The sequence below is a fragment of the Battus philenor genome, unplaced genomic scaffold, assembly GCF_028537555.1.
Source record: "Battus philenor isolate CCGP_79_NKW_IND1 unplaced genomic scaffold, ilBatPhil1.0.hap1 SCAF_24, whole genome shotgun sequence".
NCBI lineage: Eukaryota > Metazoa > Arthropoda > Insecta > Lepidoptera > Papilionidae > Battus > Battus philenor.
Window position 1 is genome coordinate 2741107 of NW_027181687.1, and position 21360 is coordinate 2762466.

At 35.0% G+C, this 21360-nt stretch overlaps 2 protein-coding genes across 2 annotated transcripts in view; one reads left to right on the top strand and one right to left on the bottom strand.

Moving 5' to 3' along the window:
- mim (missing-in-metastasis) overlaps positions 1-21360 on the top strand; it is a 282563-nt gene that overhangs the window by 200345 nt on the left and 60858 nt on the right. The gene's annotated exons all lie outside the window — the stretch shown is intronic.
- Positions 1548-20095, bottom strand: LOC137924751 (phenoloxidase-activating enzyme-like). Its single transcript, XM_068768175.1, has 8 exons — positions 19969-20095; positions 17086-17240; positions 15937-16142; positions 13671-13828; positions 7417-7579; positions 6144-6349; positions 4610-4764; positions 1548-1940 (listed from the first exon to the last, which is right to left on the bottom strand). The coding sequence occupies exons 1-8, from the start codon at positions 20045-20047 to the stop codon at positions 1683-1685; spliced, it is 1380 nt and encodes a 459-aa protein (XP_068624276.1). The 5' UTR covers positions 20048-20095; the 3' UTR covers positions 1548-1682.

Consider the following 21360-nt stretch of genomic DNA (forward strand, 5'->3'; position numbering starts at 1 on the left):
TTATCAGTTGCGGTAAGTACCCATACCCTTCTATGGGCTTGTACTATATTTAAAGTGGCAATGTAATGTAGATTTATTTATTTATTCAATTTATATACCACTTTAAATCAGTTACGAAAAGCTTAACACTAAAGGGGTTCTAGAAGCGTCTTGATTTAACAAGCGTCCACAACAGATTCATGTTTTTTGTCATTACTTTCCCTAACGACTTTAATCATGTAGTAAGCGATTGATTCTCAAGGTGTGATATCACTTAAGAATCCTTTATACTGTAGCAAAGTTTTATTAAGAGTGTAACTTAAAGCATGGTAAGTGAAAACATAACACGTTAGTGTATTTTAAAATAATACGCAATTGCCCATACGAGTTTACAATTTATTGAGCCATGAAAAATGTATGACAAACTTGTTTATTTCTTTCTTGTAATAATTTACTCCATTTACCTGTATTTATTGGTATTATTACGCATATTATGTTTCGTCACTTTAAATTAGAAGCTGTAAATGAGCGAACAGTATTTGTCGAAAAAAAAATTACTCAATGCCAACATTATACGCAAGTATGGGTAGGAGTCAAACCTTTGACAAATGTTTTGTAGGAATCTGTTATGCTATTACTAATTTATTTTGTCACGTGTGATTGTATCTCAGTTGGCAAGCCACATACCTTGCTAAACAATTACCTGCAGCAGCCTTAAGGTTCTAGGGTAATGACCGTGGACCTGCAAGCAAAGCTTAAATACGTCCACCCAAAATGTGGACTGACGAACTAGTTAAGATCGTCGGAGGACACAAGATACAAGCCAGATTCAATCGGTCTCATTGGAAATCTTTAAGCAGCAGTAAACGTCTTACGACTGAAATAATAATGATGATGTTTTCAATTAAAAGTCTTTACGTATTTTAAAGTTTATATTTCATTAAAAATCTTTTTATTAATTTTATTGAACGACATCTTAATAACAGTACAAAATTTTTTCTTACATTTAGTTGAGTATGAACGTCCATGGATAAGCTAACATATATATGTAAATGTTTAAAGTATCGAAAGTTTTCTTTGTTCAGAGGAAACGCTGTCTTATCTATCACTTATATCAATTACACTTTATTAGATTTTAGTAAATCTTAGGTTAACTATGATAAACATTATCTGTTTGTTTTTGGGTTTACACAGTATCCAACGTTTTGTACAGATACCTGTCAAACATAAAGTTCAAAAAATATGTATAACTATAATACATTTTTGTTCTTTAAAAATAATTAGTGATACGTAGTTGTTGGATCCATGTATTTAAATTATAAAAGCATTGTTTTTCTGACACATCGTCCTAACCCTTAAATGCATAATGATGTAAAACTGCAACATACCACTTAAACGTGAAATGAGTACTACACTTAATAATAAATGCAAAGTGTTGTATATCTGCAACATAAGTTTTTTTTTAAAAATAAGTATATAAAATATTATATATATTTTCTATTTTTCTCTGCATTTTAGTGTACTTATCTGCAAGATATTTTTTTTAAAAAAAAATTAAATAAAAGTCGTGCATTGAGGGGTTAAGACGCATTTATCTATAATTACTTGAATATGGAAATATAATTTTTCATACAGTCAATATAAAGTTAAAATATTTTTTATTATTTATTATATCTATTATCGTTCGAATCCAACACCACTGGTTAAGGCGTTATGTTCGACCGTATCCAAGGAAGGTATTCGTAAACCTTGGTGTACACTCCCGGAATGTTCTCGAGCCCGCAAGGCGTGGGACCGAAGCTGACGATCCCCACCACCTCGAACAGCTTGCCGTTTTCGTACATCAGCGGACCGCCAGAGTCTCCCTTGCAGGAGTCTTTCCCTTTCTCTCCGCCCGCGCACAGCTGACCCTCCCATAGTGCAATTTTTCTTCTTGGTTGGCTATATGGCACTTGACATTCCTAAAAAAAACACAAATTTATCATTAAAAAATCATTAAAAAATGACCCTAAAAATGTTTCTTATTTTTGAGACGCAACAGTTTAGATAAAAGGTTTCCAGATTTTTCTGTCAAAGACAGCGCAATTTCTATCATATTTTCAAAACTCGACAAAAAATGTGAAGTGTAGAAATTGGAATATTGAATATGCGTGATTTTACAGTAACTGAGCTTCAAACATATGTGACTACAGTGAAAGGTGAAGACAAAGTCAACATTTTAGTTTTTTGCTATCGAAAGCAGATAAATTTGCGTGGTCCCCCACTTTTTTTTTCATTTGTCACACTTATGTAGACTTCCGTCAATACTCCCATGGATGGGAACCCTAGAGATCCTGGAGAACTTGGACCAAATTGGGTACTAAGGGTATTATTAAAAATTGCATTAAAAACTGTCGTCTTGTGAGATTTTATTATAATTGTTTTATTATTGGCCAATCTTTGACGAATTTGTAAAAGCTTAGTGTAATAGCACCGAACGTCAATGTAAATACAACTAGATTATGATAATATTTATATTATATATTATTTTATATATTATTTACACACTGTGTACTTTTCAAGTTGATGTTGTAACACATATATACGAGGGTGGATTGAAAAGTACTCGGCCTAACACAGATCCATTCAATTCTAAAAATCAAATCTATCCACATTATTTAGTTCAGTTCAGACTAGTTCATTGTGTGAAGTTCGAAACGTGTGCGATAATTAGTTGTGATTTTATAAATTTATTAACAAAGTAATCGGACATAATTTCCGCGAATGGAGCAAATCGAGCAGCGTGCCGTCATTAAGTACCTCCATAAGAAGGGGCTATCATCAAAAGCCAGCCATGATGACATGGTCAGTACATTAGGCGACTGTGCTCTGTCATATTCATCCGTCAAAAAATGGATAGCAGAATTTAAGCGTGGTAGAGAGAGTGTGAAAGATGAACCCCGCTCTGGAAGGCCTTCGACGTCAACTACTGACGAAAATATTAAAAAAGTACTTGATTTAATAATGGGAGACCGCAGATTAAAAATTAGAGAGATAGCCGAGATTATAGGCATCTCTTATGAACGAACTCGATACATAATTGTCAGCGAGTTGGGTTTCCACAAGGTGTCTGCGAGGTGGGTTCCGCGACTGCTTTCAGTTGAACAAAAAAGGACGCGATTGACTATTTCACGCGACTGTTTTGAGTTATTTGAAGCCGATGCAGATGATTTTTTGAATAGTTTTGTTATTATGGACGAAACATGGGTTCATTACTGTACACCCGAAACAAAACAACAATCAAAATAGTGGAGAAGACCTGGTTCACCACTCCCTAAAAAGGCTAAGTCGATTTTGTCGGTAAATAAGGTGGTGGCTTCAGTATTCTGGGACTCGAAAGGTGTGATTATGATTGATTATCTTGAAAGGGGTCAGACTATAAACTCTGATTACTACTGCACCTTACTACGTCGTTTACGAGAGGAAATAAAAGAAAAACGTCGAGGAATGCTCAAAAGAAAAGTCCTGTTTCATCAAGTGTTCACACGTCAGTACAGTCAATGGCTGAAATTCACAACTGTGGCTTTGAACTGTTACCGCATCCGCCGTATTCACCTGATCTGGCACCATCAAACTTCTTTCTGTTCCCTAACCTAAAAAAGCACTTGGGAGGTCAAAGATTTTCGACAAACGACGAGGTCAAAGCAGCTGTAGACGCATATTTTGACTCTAAGGAAGAATCATTTTTTTTCAACGGTCTAAATGCTTGGAAGGGGAGGTGGCAAAAGTGTATTGAACTTGATGGTGATTATGTAGAAAAATAAAAATATAACTGATTTAGTATGTGTTTATTTTCTTGGTTAGGCCGAGTACTTTTCAATCCACCCTCGTACAATCATCGCCAAACGATATAAAAAAACCGGATTGAAAAAAAAAACTATTTTTAAAAACCCATATAAAACTTTTTATTTATTAGAGTAAAATTAATTGTTTTAATTTCATTTCAGAAGACATGAGTAATCTTTACTTCGATTTTTTTCCTCAAAACATAATAGCAATAGGAGGTGTTATAAAAATTATGGATATACAACTTTCGAAAAATAGCGTGTCACAAAAAAAAGTGACTAAAAAGATCTGCTGACACAATGTTGATAGACGGTTGTGTTTGTCTGTATACTACTACTACTCCGCTAGCTCAGTGACCCAAAGTGGGTTTTGGCTTTCGAAGCGAGAGACTTCCACTTTCCTCTATCTTGCGCCATCGTCTGCCATTGGTTGACATTCAATTCGCGCAAGTCTGCCTCAACGCGATCGATCCAGCGATACCTGGGTCTACCCACTAGTCTTCGACCCCTCGGTTTTTCCAGGTACGCTACCTTCACGCTCCGATCCGATCCCATTCGCTCCAAGTGACCAAGCCAACGGATTCGTTGAGCTTTATATTCGCCAATGATATTTGGCTGTGCTACTAAAGTCTCAATTTCGGCATTCTTTCGGAGCCTCCAAGATCCGTCTTGATTTCTCGCTGGTCTGTATAAGTTGTATTTATTCTCTGTTGATGTAGTTTCTGTTAGCCTGGAGGCTTTTACATCTTTATCGTAGCTGAGCGGAAGGGTCTGTGCACTTAAAAATATAAGTTGTATGTACTCACGGTTTGTGATCTAAATGGCAGGCTGACGTACAGCTTGATGTTGCTACTGCTCTGCTCCGTGCTGACCGCGCCCCAGCCGGCCGTGTACAGGCGCAGGTCGGGTGGCGGCGCCTGCGATAGGTCAGAGCTCGGCAGGCAGATCGGTCGGATGAAATCTGTAACAACGGACACACGATATGTTGAAACAAAAGACATTTCTATCCTACTTCGTCATTATCATACCATACAATATTCGTCCTCTGCAAAGTATAGGCCTCCACCAAAAATCGCCACACTAACACAATGTATGTAATAATTACGCTACATATATTTACATTGATAGCATACCGCATACGCATACGTACAACTTAAGCATGTACAGTACCCGGCGATATTGCAGATCGACCTTGAGAAAGAGACAATCGGTTAGTTTCGGCTTCGTAGAGCACTATCTCTGTCCCGCGCTACTTATGTGACGTTTTTTCAGTCGTTGTATTTCGTGCGACAGAGATTACGAAGTAAGCCGATTGTCTCTTTCCAAAGGTCGATGTGCATTATTTATTGCCGGGTACTATACCTACTTTTAATATTTTTGTTCATATACTGCCTAACGTGTTACCTGCTATATTAAATTATTTAAAATATTTTGCACGAGATCAAATTAATTACAGAAGTTTATTTATTTATTTATTTAATCGCACATAAATATCAAAGGATATCATCATTGCAGCCGTAAGAAGTTCGCCGATGGAAATGGTCTTCCCAGTAGATTTGTAACAGGACCAATTGGAATCGGTTCGTGGTAATTGCAATAAACAAGTAAAAGGCAGGAAGCAGTGTCAAACTAATTTAAAAGCCATGCAACGCGTTTACAGACATGTTTAACTTTAATGTCACTCAAGTTCTGTGAATTATACAAAAAATTAAAGTAAAGTTTTACTGACGCTTCCTATACGTAATGACTTTGTAGCTTCGGCAACAAAACTGCGTGCGACTGCCAGACTATTCTATGCGTAAATACTTTAAAGGCATGAATGTATAGTTCATTAGTCAGTAAAAAGCTTTTGAGTTTTTATACCTATTTTCAATCATCCTGTATAAAGTGATTAATATAAAATATTTCACAATAATTAATTTTAATATACAGAAAACCGAATCGTGAAATCTGTCAAATTAATATTTCGCTGTTTATTATTTCTAAATACATTGATTTTAGGATAAGATGTATAAGACATTATTTAAGCAAATGAAGTATAGCTGTGCTTCTTTAAAACTTTTATGTCTATAACCAATTATCCTGTGTAATTAAGTTCAGTACCCAGCGAATAAATATTGCACATCGATCTTTAGAAAGAGACAATCGGCTAATTTCGTCTTCGTAGAGCGTTATCTCTGTCGCACGAAATACGAGTGACAAAACATCACATAGGTAGTGGGGGACGGAGATAGTGCTCTACAAGCAACAATTGGCCGATTGTCTCTTTCCAAAGGCCGATGTGCAATATTTATGGCCGGGTACTGTGTTGTATTTAGTTATTAGTGCAGCATTTCTTACCAGAATAGGGTGCCATCTGACCGAGTCTCAGGAGAGCGATGTCGTTTCGTCTTAGTGCGTGGGAGGGATTGTAGCCGGGGTGAGGTATTATCTTCTCTATTGGCACGATGAGGGCGCCCGTGGTGCAGTCCTCGCCGCCACCCTCCACCTCCACGCAATCTGGTCCGTTGTTACTCGTGTCGTATTCTCCCAGTCGAACGTTAATTCTGTCGATTTTGTTTTTATTCAATATTATCATTGTTAGGCTGTCCAAATTAGGAATATAGTAATTTTTATTGACATATTTTATTTATTGAGATTTAAATTCTGAACCACTAAAGTGCGGATAATATATAATTAAAAAATTCCGACTTATCTATTTTTATATAACAAAAGATCTAAAACCTAAAAGTTTTTATTGGATTTCAAAACCACGGCTTACCTATTGGGGCACAGAGCCACGTGGCTCATTTCTATATGCGTTTTATTTGATAATTAAAACATATTTTTCAAATGACTTCTGGCAAACTCAACTGACGCTAATAGACTTGTGACAGTATTTCGGTTCCAGTATTGCTTGTCGTTAAGTTAAATAAGTTAAAGTGAGCTCTTACTTTAACTTCTTTAACACCAACTTAATGGTGCTCCAGGAAACTGTGCGTTAACTAATGCTTCTACTAGTGACCATGAACCTGTGATTATATTCTCACGTGTTATCTGCGGTAAATGTTTCGATGAACCTTATACGGGGTCCACGGGCGATCCTTCTAAAACGGTTCAGTGAGAAAAGGCTCGCCTGTTAGATGCGTAGCATATATGGAAAGATTGGTTTTTCACACAGCGTGCAACGTTTTAATGACCTATCCTGTGTAACAAGTTCCTTATTCAAATTAAAAAATTCTTTATTCAACTTAATGGATTACATTTCTTGTTGACGTTAAGTCTAGCACCTGTCTAAAATGCCTTAGGTCTTGGAAGAACAGATGAAAGAAATTCAGCGAGATTTTGTATTATTTTCTAAATAATTTGAAATGACTTTCTATAAAGTCATTTTCCGTGTAGATAACAACTCTTAGTACATGAACATTCTTTGAATTTTTTTTTATTTAGCAATTAAAGCTTTTTATATTTTTTCCAGGATCCTATTAAAAAGGGGTATACATTGCCTAAAAAAATATTAACTCGTTGAAGTCCAACCTTAGAGTTGGTGTACGAATAATTATTCGTTTTAGTTTTCAGTAAAGTTTTTGTAAACATAAAAAATATTTACGTATTGAGAAGCGTTTGAACTTACGGCTCTCCGACGGCTAGTACGGGTCCAGTGACGCAGTGTCCCGCTGTCAGCACGTATCTGCCGCTGATGAGCACTCCACCGCAGAGCAGCTTGATCTTGTCCTCCTTCTTGTATTCGATGATCACCAGCCACGGGTATTCGTCGATAGCTGTTACGTTACCACCTGAATAAGACAACGACATTGTATTTAAACATATATGTCGGTTTCGATCGGTGTCGATAGATGGCGCTAGTAGTATCCCTGCATACGTATAAAAGCACCGCGGTGTATAAACAGAAGACAACGACACGATATATATACATATATAATATTATATAATTATATTTTGGAACGTGGATGGACGTTGGTAGCGAATTGTAAAGGCACCACTCGGCTATGTCGGAATTAACAAATAATCAAATTCACTAATTATTAGATATATAAGCCCGTATATTTATATGTAATATAGAATAAAATGTTCGTAATGATTTGAGAGGATTGCGTCAGATATAGGTAAAGTTTAGGCTTAATTTCTAGATTTAGTTTCTTCCATTTCATTTTGCTGGCAGTACACATAAGGATGAACATGTGTATAATTATTCTATTATGTGTCGTTTGTACACGAGACTCGTCTCACTCACCGTGCAGCTGGATGCTGCAACTCTAAAGGTGACTGTCGCTCATCACTTCGTTCGATGCGATAACTTTACCCGCGGCGGTAATTGTTGAAGTTATGCTCTTTCGACCCGGGTTCCTATACTTAGTATAATCTTATAAAGTGTATAATGATATACGTTCAAATGCAGATAAGACTTTTTTTATCTGTAATTATTAAGCAACTATGAATCGGTTTACGTTTTGGGTTTCAGTTCGAACTTGAGAGTAGCTTACTTAACTTAAGTTAAAACGGTCGCCTAATAATAAATAATAAGACTTTAATTTTGTAAATTCGAATAAATATTAAAATAAGAAAACAAATCAAATGTAAATAAAATACTATATGAAAGAGTTGAAGATAAAAATTAAAGAAATGCATATTATAAATGTAATACATTGTAAACAATAACACAATCCTAAACTGTAGTGACTAAGAATAGTATGTAAGGTGATGAATAAAAGGAATAAAGATAAATGAATAATGTACAGAGCAAATTTTAAAGAGCGAAAAAAGAGAAAGAAACTGTACAAAAATAAAAGAGAACTAAAAATTATTGTCCCCACAAAACCTTGTTCCCAACAAAATAGGGGGCGGAACGAGAGGTCTGCAGTATTGGGGGCCAGTTAAAAAAACTTGACAGTAAAGTAAAGGTTTTAATGCACATTACCATGGAACATAGTAATGCAATAAGCTCGAGTGAAGCACGTGGTCGATGTTTAACTTCAATAGCCAATTCCGAAAACATACGCTTAAATGAAAAGCTACATGTCATTATAACAGGAGTTAGTAAAGATTGCAAAGTTGGAACGAAATGAACAAATTAAGAGACATCAAAAATCTATTGCGATTCGTTGGAGGTAGTAAACTTATCAAGTGTTGCGAAACTTCTCGAGTTGCTAGTTGGTTTGCGCGGAAACGTCCCAGAGTACAAAGGGTTAAGAGAACTATGGAGTAAGATCGGTTTAATTATGTTAAAATCTACAAATTTCATTTATAAATGTTGTTTAATGCCAATAAGTTTCTACCTACACTGACAAAGATTAAAATACCTAGTGAAAAGGCGAGCGATTGTATAAAACATAATATTGCTAATTATAATATGCGCGTCCAGTGTATTCTGAATAATCAGCAAATCGTCGGAACCAAGTGATATGAATGTTTGTTTTAGTATATTTTATTATGTTTTCCTTAACACGTTATTGAATGTATTGCGGAGAATGGAAAATAATGTCGTTTCTGTCGACATATTTTACAGAAAACCCGATTGATTTTTACCGCTCCGGCTTTCAAAATTTGTATACTAGATGTCAAAAGGTTGTTGATAACGAAGGTGGATACATTATTTATTAGAAATAATAGCTTGATAAAAGAGTAGTAGTCGTGTGAATTTAACTTAAGTAAGCGACATTACTCTCTGGTTCCCTTGATATATTCTTGTAGAAACGTGGTATCTTATTCTGAACCTTATTGACAAGCTCACATTTAAGAAAGTGACCAATATATAGCTACTTTCATCATACATACGTACATCCTCAGAAGATGCCCCGTGGAGGGGTGAAACACGTGTAGAGTGAATTAGCGGTGGTGGTTGTGTTTCGCATTGTTTACCGCACGCGTATTTAGCAGTGGGTTGGTGGGCTGTGCACTTCATTGCACGACTACTGCTGCATAGCGGAAGTAGCTATATATTGGTCCCTTTCTTACTTAGTACGGACTTCCGCAAGGTAACGCCTGAATCTATTAGATATTTAAACTCACTTTTGCTCAATGAGTCATGCTTTGAATGTAAACGAAATAGTCCAGCGGATTGACAACTTTAAGTGACAATGGGAACGCTTCAAGGCGTGCAAAAGCTGGGGCTGATAATGTCGCTTTCTTAAGTTAAATTCACACGATTATATTTTTACCAATTTAATATTTCTAATGAACAATATATTCACCTTCGTTAACAACAACCTTTTGCCATCTAGTATACAGATTTTCAATGCAGGAGAGGTAAAAATCAATTAGTTTTTCTGGAAAGAAATATCGTCTCTGTCGAAAGACGATATTTCTTTCCGTTCCCTTAGTATATACATCGTCTTGTTGGAAATGCATTGGACTATTAACATTGGATAGTATAAATAAATTGTTTTGGGTTCTTACTGTGAGCTTAACTTTTAAAGACCCATTTATATTTCGAACCAACATAAAATTTCTTGTAAGACGCCGCAAGAAGAGAACTGTTTAAATAAATACATTTAAAAAACTTTTAAGTTAAACGGTTTTTTTAATACCCATATTGGTTATAGAAAAATATGTACCTAGTCCGCCATATTGGAACGGCGTCCATCTTGAATTTTAAATTTTGACATAATCATCGTGTTTTACTAGTGTAGCCCTTTCATTTGATACCCATATTGAGGGGGCTAAGGAAAAATATGTAATCCGCCATTTTGTATCGGCGGCCATTTTAGATTTATAATGCTATTGGTTTTATTATATTGTATTGTCATCTAAATTAAATGTGTGTACCAAATTTCAGATCAATCTGACAACGGGAAGGTGCTTAAATTTCGATTTCTAATTTTGACCCAAATAAATAAACAAACTCCGTACGGGTCGAACTAAATAAAACCGTTTAAAAATAAAACACTTTATTCCAGTGAATTGTGTGTAATTGCTTACTGTAGAGGAAAATGACTAATAAATATAGAAGTCGGCTTTGTAGAGTACTCAAAGTGAAAAACGTTGTAACGAATTTTACTTCACAATTATATCCGTGCTAATTTAATTCTTTCCGCCTGAGAAAACAAGCTTTACAGTGTTTAAGAATATTCTTTTTGGCTGTGGTAAATCTTTTAACGTTTTTTATTACAACAGCTATCTTTACTTACAATTATTATTTGTTGCTTCTTTTATTTGGGAGACAAATAAGTGTACATAGATTAATAGAAAAAAAAATGTTTTGTTGTATCATTAAACATTTATAATTAGGTATATATTCATTTATTCCCAATGGGAATATATCACTTCATCATCAATTTAACATTGTCCTCTTCCATATATTTCTAATAGGATTGATTTATCGCCCTTAATTTCTGAAATTCTGAAGAAGGATGATATTGGTAGCGATTACTAAAAATAAAATGTAGGTTAGTAATCGAGTAAGACCGGAAAATTGTATAAAGAAATATTAGAAAAATTTATAAATAATTGTAAAAGAAAGTAACCAGATTAAACCAGATAGACAAGACGAAGATAAATTACCAATGACTGAAACTAAATTGCACTGTCATTTATTTAAATGGGTCACTTACTGTGATGTTCTAGTGGCAGAGGAGAAGAAAAGAAGATGATGTGTAGTAGACTAGTAAACCAGAGCAATGAAAGATGTTGTAAAGAATAAAACATAAATGAATGATTTAAATTGTGATAGAAAAGAAGAGTAAGGAAGTAAAAAAATATGTGAAAAATTTAATAAAAAGATTCTCTAATCTGTTAGGGGTTAGGGACGGGACTCCAAAAACAGATGCCTAAAAATAGGTTTGATTAGAGTCCTTAATTCCGTAACTCTTAGTAGAAACCTTTAAATCTTTTTAAATTGAAATAAGAGTTAAGGTAGTACAGTTGGATCGATTTGCCGATCGTAGTATAAACATGTATTTATTTAGTTATACGCGGAACTAAATGATCATTACATTCTAGTAATTTTCAAGATTTATTTTACATTGCACTTCCTGATACTACTGTTAATTATATTTCCACTAACTATAAATTTTTGTCATTACGTGGCTTTATGTTCAGGTTGTTGAGGATTAGTTATTTACATCATAATTATTTACTTGGTTGATAATAGGACGTGAACAATTATTATTGTGGAATCTAGTTGTTTTTTTTTTGGTATCATTTGTTCACCCTAGGTCCAGTCTAATTATTAGTATTTTGTTATTAAAAGTAGTAAAACAATGTATCGAATGTCTTCGCTGCATATTATAAAATATAGTCTGTATTGCACACTAATCGACGTCAGATGAACGGAAAAACCTGTCTGTGACGCTGAGATAAATTTCCTTGGGGTAGGCTATTGTGATATGATATTTCCCAGTGAAACGGACGGACCCGGCGTCATCGGCCTTGACGAATACTTATCGATGCAGTTAGACTTCCCCGCGATACCTATTGTTAAATTGTCGATCAATATTGTATAAGCGTTCTATTAAGTGTCGTTGGCCCTGAAATTAGTTTTGATACCGGCGCTGTCATATACCTATTTAAAAACCTAACGGTTTAAATGTTTCTAAGTACTTTTGAAAATATGAAATTAATTATTTTTGTATTTATTTATTTAATTGCTTATATTATTATTCAATTACGATTGTTTGTACACTTGTAGGTAATGAGAAGAATTAAATAGAGCTTTCTAATTCAAGAAATTGGTTTTCAAAGCGTTCTGATCTTAAAAAAACCGACAAAAAATTCACGTGTTTTTGTGGACACTCACAATGTCCTTGATACAATAGTTTAATTATTTTATTACAAAGTTTTATTGACATTTAACACTTTGCAATTCGCCGCCGCCATACGCGTGCAGTGGACGCTTTTGTCGTGAATGTTTGTTTATTTAGAAAAATCGCAGTAAATAGAAAATTACATCGTTTTTACGGACGATTCTTTATGCTTTACTTAAATATATTCTGTATGATTGTTTAATAAAACACGCTCTAGCGGCAGACTGCAAAGCACGGGAAAATGTGTAATACGATTCATATACAAGTTTTTGTTTAATAATCTTTTTACAGACGTTATTTATTTATGTAATATTTTAGAGTATATTAAACTATCAACGCTTTACCGCTTTACGCTTTCCCTGGCGGCACTCGAAAAAATCTAAACCGTAATAGGATTTTAACTATGTGTTCGTGGATAAACTTTTAAAGTTAATTGAAGTACAATTCAAAATCATAACAAGAGTTTACTGTAATGCCTATACAGTTACGTATAAAGTAGGTTACTAATTTTATAGCGCCTTGTGGAAAATACTCGTATAACAAGCCTGAATAAATTTTGGTTTACTCTCTCTTTCTACTTTAAATAAACTGCTTCGTTTAACGAACTCGTAACGCAAAAATCTTGACTTTTTTCGTGGTTCTGCAGACTTAACGGGAAATAAATTAAACCAGAAAGAATTAAGTAAGCTCATTGTCGTTTATACATAAGCAACTTGAAGTTATTGTATCTCCTACAAAGGAAATAGAATTATAATAAATAGTAATACGCAAGTTGTATTCACATCCAGTAGATGTAAATAATTGTGAAAATAAGATACATCTGTTATTTTTTTATTGTACGTCAGTTTTGTAGAACGAAATATGTAAAAAAAATTTTTTTGAAGGTCATTGTAAACATTTCAGCTGAAAGACGACCTATGCTGAACAGGGGTCTCAGAGACTTTTAGATAACCGGTTGAATACGCAGTACATCCAACGTCTTCCAAACCCTTGATTAGGGCATCTGTTCACCTTTTGGATGAATCTCCTTCATTGCGCATGCCGGTCCGTGACTTCCACCCAGAACCTTAAAAGCTTCAGCCGCTATCTGTTGATCGTTATTGAAATGTATGTTATCAGTACGTACCGACAATTCTGTTGCCGCCGCTGCTGGAGAGGCCGCAGCATTCAGTCCTGGGGTCTGGTGGTGCTGCAGTCAGCGTGCAGACCGTTGGTCTACCCACCGGACCCTTGGTTGGGGCGGAAGAACGGCAGCAGACGCTGTATTGATCCGGACCCTGGCACCTTTACAGAAAAATAAAAATAGAAATGTAACATGTTATGCGGATGCTTATTTATAAACACATTTCCATTAATAAGGTTTTAGTGTTCAGTTCGACGATTCAACTACATAAAATCAGTGCACTTTATGTAACAAATTCAATAAAGTTTTAAAAATTCTTTTGTTGTTTGAACTTTATTACGTCGTTAAAATACCATCATATAAGAACTGTTAAATTGGTCTAATTTGAAAACAGAAAATTTTACGAACATCTTCAAACGGCTATAATAAAGCAGCTGTTTCATTTTCCTTTCTTTTTTGGTATTTTTAGTCCAAAACTTTTAATACTATCTAATGGGAAGCCAAGCCCGTTCATCGAGGCGATTTTGGAAGGAAGCTTGTGCTTTGCAGCAAAAGTCTATCGGCTGTCATGATTAAGATCTAAAGTGTTATTACAAATATGATTTACTTTATGACAGGCTGTGCGTAGTAGTGTTTTGTTTAGCAGGTAGTTATAAAATCAGCAGACGGTTTATTACAAAATAATGCGCAATTTAGACAAGAAGTTATATCTATTTCTTAGACTTTATTTTGCTAAATAAGCTGTCTGCAAAACTATGTAAACATCCGACGTCCTTTCCAAGGAACACAACGCGGAGGACATCGGATGGTCATAGCATCATAGTTCTGGGTTAGGCTCCGGGGGAATCGCTGCTCACCAGGACAATAAACACAGAGTCAATAAATCGACTAATATATATATATATATATATATATATCAGTCTCGGATTTATGAAACTTGACTAGGTTTTATTGTAATTAAGGACATTAAGGAAATATTGTTATTATTATAATACATAGCTTAAGAAAAATCAGTGTTTAAGTTTCGATTTTAGCTCACTATTTACTATTCTATTAAGTTATACCGGACTTTTACGGGAAAAACTTCAATTTTCTTTTGACGCCTATTGTGTAACTACTAGAATGGCGCTGGAGACTTTGGTCATATCCAGAGCTCCCCACAGGTTATAATTGGAGCAGAATTGCGCAAAAGCCTTAAGGCTATTATAACAAATGAAACAAAAACTCCTGCTTCATATTTATTTCGCGTCATTTAGCCACTATACATTGTAAATGTAAATTATTAAACGTCTCAAAATATATATATTAATGTGAGATTTTCCTCAATATATATGATATTTGCATATTTTTTCTGGTTATTCGGAGTACCCAAAAAATATGTTTTCGTTTGTTTGCAGCGGTAACGTATAACGTAAGTTTTTACCTGCATTTAAAATGTACAAATTTAACTTTAATTTTATATTTAGTTCAGATAATCATGACTTCGAAATGATCGATCACAGTAAATAATTAAAAAAATGTTGTTGTGTTAAAGGAGGTAACAAATTGATATTTACAATTCACAAAAAATTAAGACATCATAATTGGCAAGGTCGTAAAAGATATAATGTAATATTTTGAAGTTAACAGCATCAACAGAGGGATTGGCAAGTTCAAGTGGATGCGGTATGCCACATGCAAAATAGATTCCCGTTGGGGCCATAAAGTTCTGGTGTAAAGATCATGGAACTACTAAATGAATTATTTTAAACAATTTTACGCATAAAATGGTATAAACGTTGAACTCAGTATTGACTATTTGCTAACGAATATTTACGTAAACACATGATCATAATTTCAGCATTAAGATGTCCATTGTCTGACATAATCCTTCTTCATAGATTTCCAAAAGGACCGGTTCGAAGTGGCCTGTATCGTCTGCTCATCTTGTGGATAAACATCCTACGCTGTGGTCTTCACTGCAGAACCTTAAGCGCCAGCGGCCGTCTGTTCTGTTTCGCTCTGTGGCTTAGGATGTCCATTGTCTGTCACTGTCGCTTCTTGACAAGTCGTTAATAAATTCAACGAACTAGTAATTTGTTTTCGGCCGTTGTCTGGTCTTCCGTTCGTCTTCAGATCTCCTCATTCCTGATTAGATCTCATAGAGAAATCCCAGTCATGCTTAAACGACTGTGAGCTTTTCTATCAGGCCAGAAACACACGGAAACATCCTTTACATTCTTAATCGAGCGCTTTAACTCTTGGCTCCAAGAGTCTGTTCATTACTCACCTAGAATTCTGCACGAATGCCACATCCTTGGCAGTAGGTTGTTGTAGCAGGCTCGTAAGGTGAGGGCAAGAGTATAGACCAACGCAGCGGCCTTCTTGGCCGTCGGGGGTGAAGCAACTGGTCACCGGCGAACGAGATGGTGATGGAGACTCCGTGGTGGTGGGTGGTGGTGGAGGGAGCGTTGTCGTCACCGGTGGGCAGCAAACCTGTTACAGTTATCGTGTTAGATACAACTGTATGAAATTATTTGTTACTCTACTTTCAAATCTAAATTTTATTCTTTAAACTCGTATCATCTTCACAAGTAACGTATTTGCTATATTTTTGTCGCAGTCAATTTATTTCATTAATCGTTCGATAAGAATCCTTCACGTTCCAAGTCGTTAAGCTTAATGCTTAAAAACATGAGAAAAATTAGCCGAATCGGTACAATTTTTTAGTATTGAGCTTAGCTAACAGATATAATTCTACTATCAAAGATTTAAAATTTTACTAATTATAGTAGACATATTGATATTGTAGTCTCTCGTGGCTAGATTTATCTGAATTAAAATTCAGGACGACATAGTGAAGGAAATGTGTATATTGAGATGTTTTTTCAATGGGTACAATATAGTACACAATACATGTATGTTGTTAGACTATAATAATCATTCTCATCTTAATAAAAATATGTTAAAATTAAATATGAGGTTGAGTAAAAAAGAATTGCAAAATGAAGAACAACAATAATAGAAAAAAGGCGATGTGTGGAATAATTGTGAATTAAAGAAAAGCGTGTAAAAGAAAATGTAAAGAATGAAAGAAGAAATAGTAAAAGAATTTGTGAAGGATAACAGAAGAGAACGCTAATAAATAATGATGATAAGAAATGATGTACTGAAAATTAATTGAAACAGAAGTCCCTGTGATTTAAGATAGAGAAATTATACAAAAAAAAAGACATTTGTCTCCCGCTGTTATGAGCGGTATTGCGCTGTCCACATCCTGCGACCTTGACTAAATCGTCAGTCTAGTGAGGGCCCAAACAGCCGTCGGATGTACAGGAGACGCCCTCTGCCACTTGGTTCAGTGACCTAAGTTCTTTTGCGGATCACGGCATCATATTCGATCTTAATAATATAAATAAATATTTATAAAACAAATTACCATCGGAACGCTTCCCTGGAATCCGCAGTGCGCCTTACGGAGGACCTCGCGTTCATCACGCGATCTGTTCGGCTTGTTGAGGAGAACCAATAACTCCGCGCATTTGTAGACATTGATGCATTGGCCCACGTTGCCATTTGATCCTGTGCAAGCTTCTGCAAATCAAACGTAACGCAACGATCAATGAATGACATGTTATACATAAAAAATGCTTAAAGTTATTGTTTACACAAGTCTGACATACATTGTGATAGGTTTAAGTTTAACATTAAAAGGTGTGAATATATAGCATCTTTGTCAAGATGCCATGTGTAAAGTATTAGGTGGACCAGAAAGTAATGTCCCTTACTTAAGATAAATTCACAGGGCTACATTTTTAACAATTTTTATTTCTAAGTAACAATGTATTCACTTTCTTTACCAACAACCTTTTGTCATCTAGTATACAAATGTTCAATGCCAGTGCAGTTAAAATCAATAGATCCTTCTTTAAAATATATCGATATGAAACGACATTATTTCCGGTTTCCCTGTTAATTACTTTAGAACTAATAGATTAATAACTTCTAGTGCACTGTCTGTAAGGACAGATGATAATTACGTTTAATATCTAGTATTTCGGATTTTGCATACGCTTTTTCTTACTATTTGTGAAACTATTGATTTTTGGGTAGGCTGTACAACATAGTAATTGAGAGAAAATGTGCTATACACTCACACTTTAAATCCTACAAATATAAACAAGTACACACAACTATTAAATTTCATTTGTCGTATCAAACAAATTGTATGTCAATATGAACTTACCTTCAGTATACTGGAATTGCAAAGTAAATCAAAGTATATAAATAGCTTTAATCATTTTTTTTATTCGTCTCACAAAACTGGTGTACAATAACAGAAGAAATAGTAATGATTTGTTATAGATAACTTTTAGAACGATTTACTATGAGTTGATACGAAAGCAACCGATGTAGCCCGAAGATTGACAAGGTGAAGGGTGCAGCGAGCTGGCCATTATGGAGTGGAGACCCTAGACTGGGAAGCACAGCGTAAAGACGTCCTCTCACGCCGAGGACCTACGACCTTGTGATAGGTCGTTTCAAAATGATAAATGCAGATCGTTTACAATCTAAGGCTCTATTGGAAACCTATTAGGGAGTCTTATATCCTAGAGTTTATGTTCTGACGGCTGAATTAATGATGACTTGATGTGAATACAACTTGCACATACTACGTTTCGATATTTAATTATAAAATTTTGATCATCGTACGTTGTCTTAAAGAAATGTGTGAGAAATTGCCTTGAGTGATGATATCGTCCATTGTAATTTTAGACAGTATTTATATATTTATGTATTCCTTTTCTGGCATTAAAGAGTATTAAATATATAAAAAAAAAATAAACATTAGCTGTATAACTCGGGATTTGACTGCACTGTGTAATTTTAAGTTAGTATTCCACGATCCATTGCAAATAGTATTAATATTGTAATACAAACAGTGTTCATACCGAATGAATGAACTGGAAATACGATGGCTCGCTTATCAGTTATTGGCACTCTCCGATGCGGGTAATTATTTATTACACATACTACGTATTTTCTTTATGCTGTGTTAAAATTGATCGAATTTATCTTACAATAGAGTACTTGACTCTGTGTTTGGCACTAATCGGTGTAACATTACTCTTGAAGATGCCCCGTGGAGGGGTGAAACACGTGTTGAGTGATTTAGCGGCGGTACTTGTGTAATTCGCTTTGTTTGCCGCATGCGCATTTATCAGCGGGCTGGGCGGTGCACGTTATTCCACGACTACGACTGCATGTTTGCCTTCCGAGCCTGTGGTCGTCCTATAGGGGTAACAATGCTGAAAATTTATATAAATTGACGATTCGAAAGTATTTAATGGAATCAGGCGTTACCTTGCGGAAGTCCATCCTAAGTAAGAGAAGGACCGATATTTAGCCACTTCCGCACATGCAGTGGTAGTCGTGCAACAAAGTGCACCGCCCGTCAGCTCGCTGATAAATGCGTATGCGGCAAACAATGCGAATAACAACTGCCACCGTTAAACCACTCAACACGTGTTTCACCCCTCCACGGGGCATCTTCAGGAGTTATGTTACACCGGTTAGTGTCAAAAACAGAGTTCGTGAGTGCTGTAATAGCCTATTTGAACAGACAATATTTTTTGACTTTGCTAACTACTGTGTTAAAGATATTTATGAGAGGGATTGCAAAAAAAATCGTCCGAATTCGGTGCAGCCTCTTTTAGATCAGAACCTGTTTGGAATTTTGATAGCCTTAAGTCGAAAAATATCTTTACATGGGAGCTGATTTTGATACTAATTACTATCGAATTCTTTTCGTGCATTATTCTTATGTCGTACACAAATAATTACTGTGATCTTATGTGATTTATAATTTCAAAGAAGTAATTATGTCTACGGAACTGTATAACGTTCTAGTCTACGTGATAGAAGACAAAACTACTTAAAATAAACTTTGACGATGTTATTGTAAAATATATTTGGTGAGTATTATTTTTATTTTTAAATTTGTGCATGATTTTTGTAGTTATATTAAAAATTAAATAGAAAACTTTGTCTGTCACTGCACATCGCACCATATAATAATATTATTTATGACGCCAAAAATATTTATTACATTCTTAAAAACATGTTTATATAATGACCTTCGTGTATCAGGTTTGTATCATCACAATCCTATTTAGCCGTAAAAATATGCGCGTATCAAAATTAATTTGTTTTTAATTTGTGTTCTGTTGTTGCGAACAGGAAAATACATCGAAAATGTTCTTAGATAGACCTAACCTCTGACATCGAAACGGTTATTGTAAAAAATTAAAACGATACTAACGTGCATCGGTGTTCCTTGTTAGCACTAACACGCAAGTACCCACAAAACATATTTTAATTAAAAATTTAATGCCCGCCATTTTGTCGAGCGGCGGCGCGAGACGCAAAACACGTGCGCCTGCGATCACCGACGGATGATCACTGGCGAGTGACCTCAGCCAAGCGTGTCCGCTTACCTCTGAAGTCGTGTATCTTATACCTCTAAATAGTTTACTTTGATTCAATCATTTAAATATATCGTGTTTATTAACATATCAATACAGAAGTAATTTAAAGTTTAACGAATTTTCACTATGGTCGGATCGACGTCGTACAGAATGCATTATCTCGCGGTAATAAAGGGTCAAAATCCTAAGTGGCGAGGTATAAGATGCATGCACGAAGATATCAATAAATATGAAACGCCAAATGTGTTTTAAGGTAGAAATTTGAAAATATCAGTACAGTATCCAAAAATAATATAATTCATAATTCTCAGTTACTTTAATTTCTTAGTACTTAGTAAAAGTTCCAGAAGCGGTTTAGGGCGTCCGCCATGTTTTGGGGAGGTTCATGCCTTTCAATGAGCGTATATCAGCTGGTATAGTAAAGAAATATGTAATAAAAATTCTAAAAAAAAATATACTAATTGTAATTTTGAGTAATAATTAAATCAACAAAAGTGTATCTTAATGAAGTCGATTTCTGTTCGTCGTTTTTCAACTGGATCACATAAGTACGTCCCTATAATCTCACTCTACCGCACTTCACCCCGTGGAAGGTCAAGGTTTTGCGCCTTTTGTTCTATCAGATTTATAAACAATACGCTATTTATGTTTTCTTCGATTTGAATTATCAGTAATTAACACCACGGTTTTAACGCTGGTTTTTAAACTGTCACTTTTAATTGTACGAGTTTATAACCGGTGAATATATACAATGGTTGCTATTAATTTACTTGTCAGTTTCTCTTTGGAGATGAACGTGAGTATTGTAAGGAAATAGAAATTATTGTAGTAAAAATATATCGTTGTAAATAGAAGCATGTTTTTTGTTTTGAAATAATTTACATACGGCTTATGGTTACTGATTCGTTGCATTTAGTAACTTTATGTATTACCAGCTGTTACTTTAACACGCGCTTCGCGTGGCTCGCATTGATTTTTGAGGATGTTATTATGATATTATATTATAACAATTTTTCTGAAATAAAAGTAACCTAAGTTACTCCTTATTACATCAGTTACCTGTAAATATAAGTCCTATCAAAATAGGGACGCAGTTATTTCAGAGTTGAGTCCGAACGAAAACAGACAGGCAGTCAAAAATTAAAAGAATTAATTTAATGGAATCAGGCGTTACCTTGCGGAAGTCCATCCTAAGTAAGAAAAGGACCAATATTTAGCCACTTCCG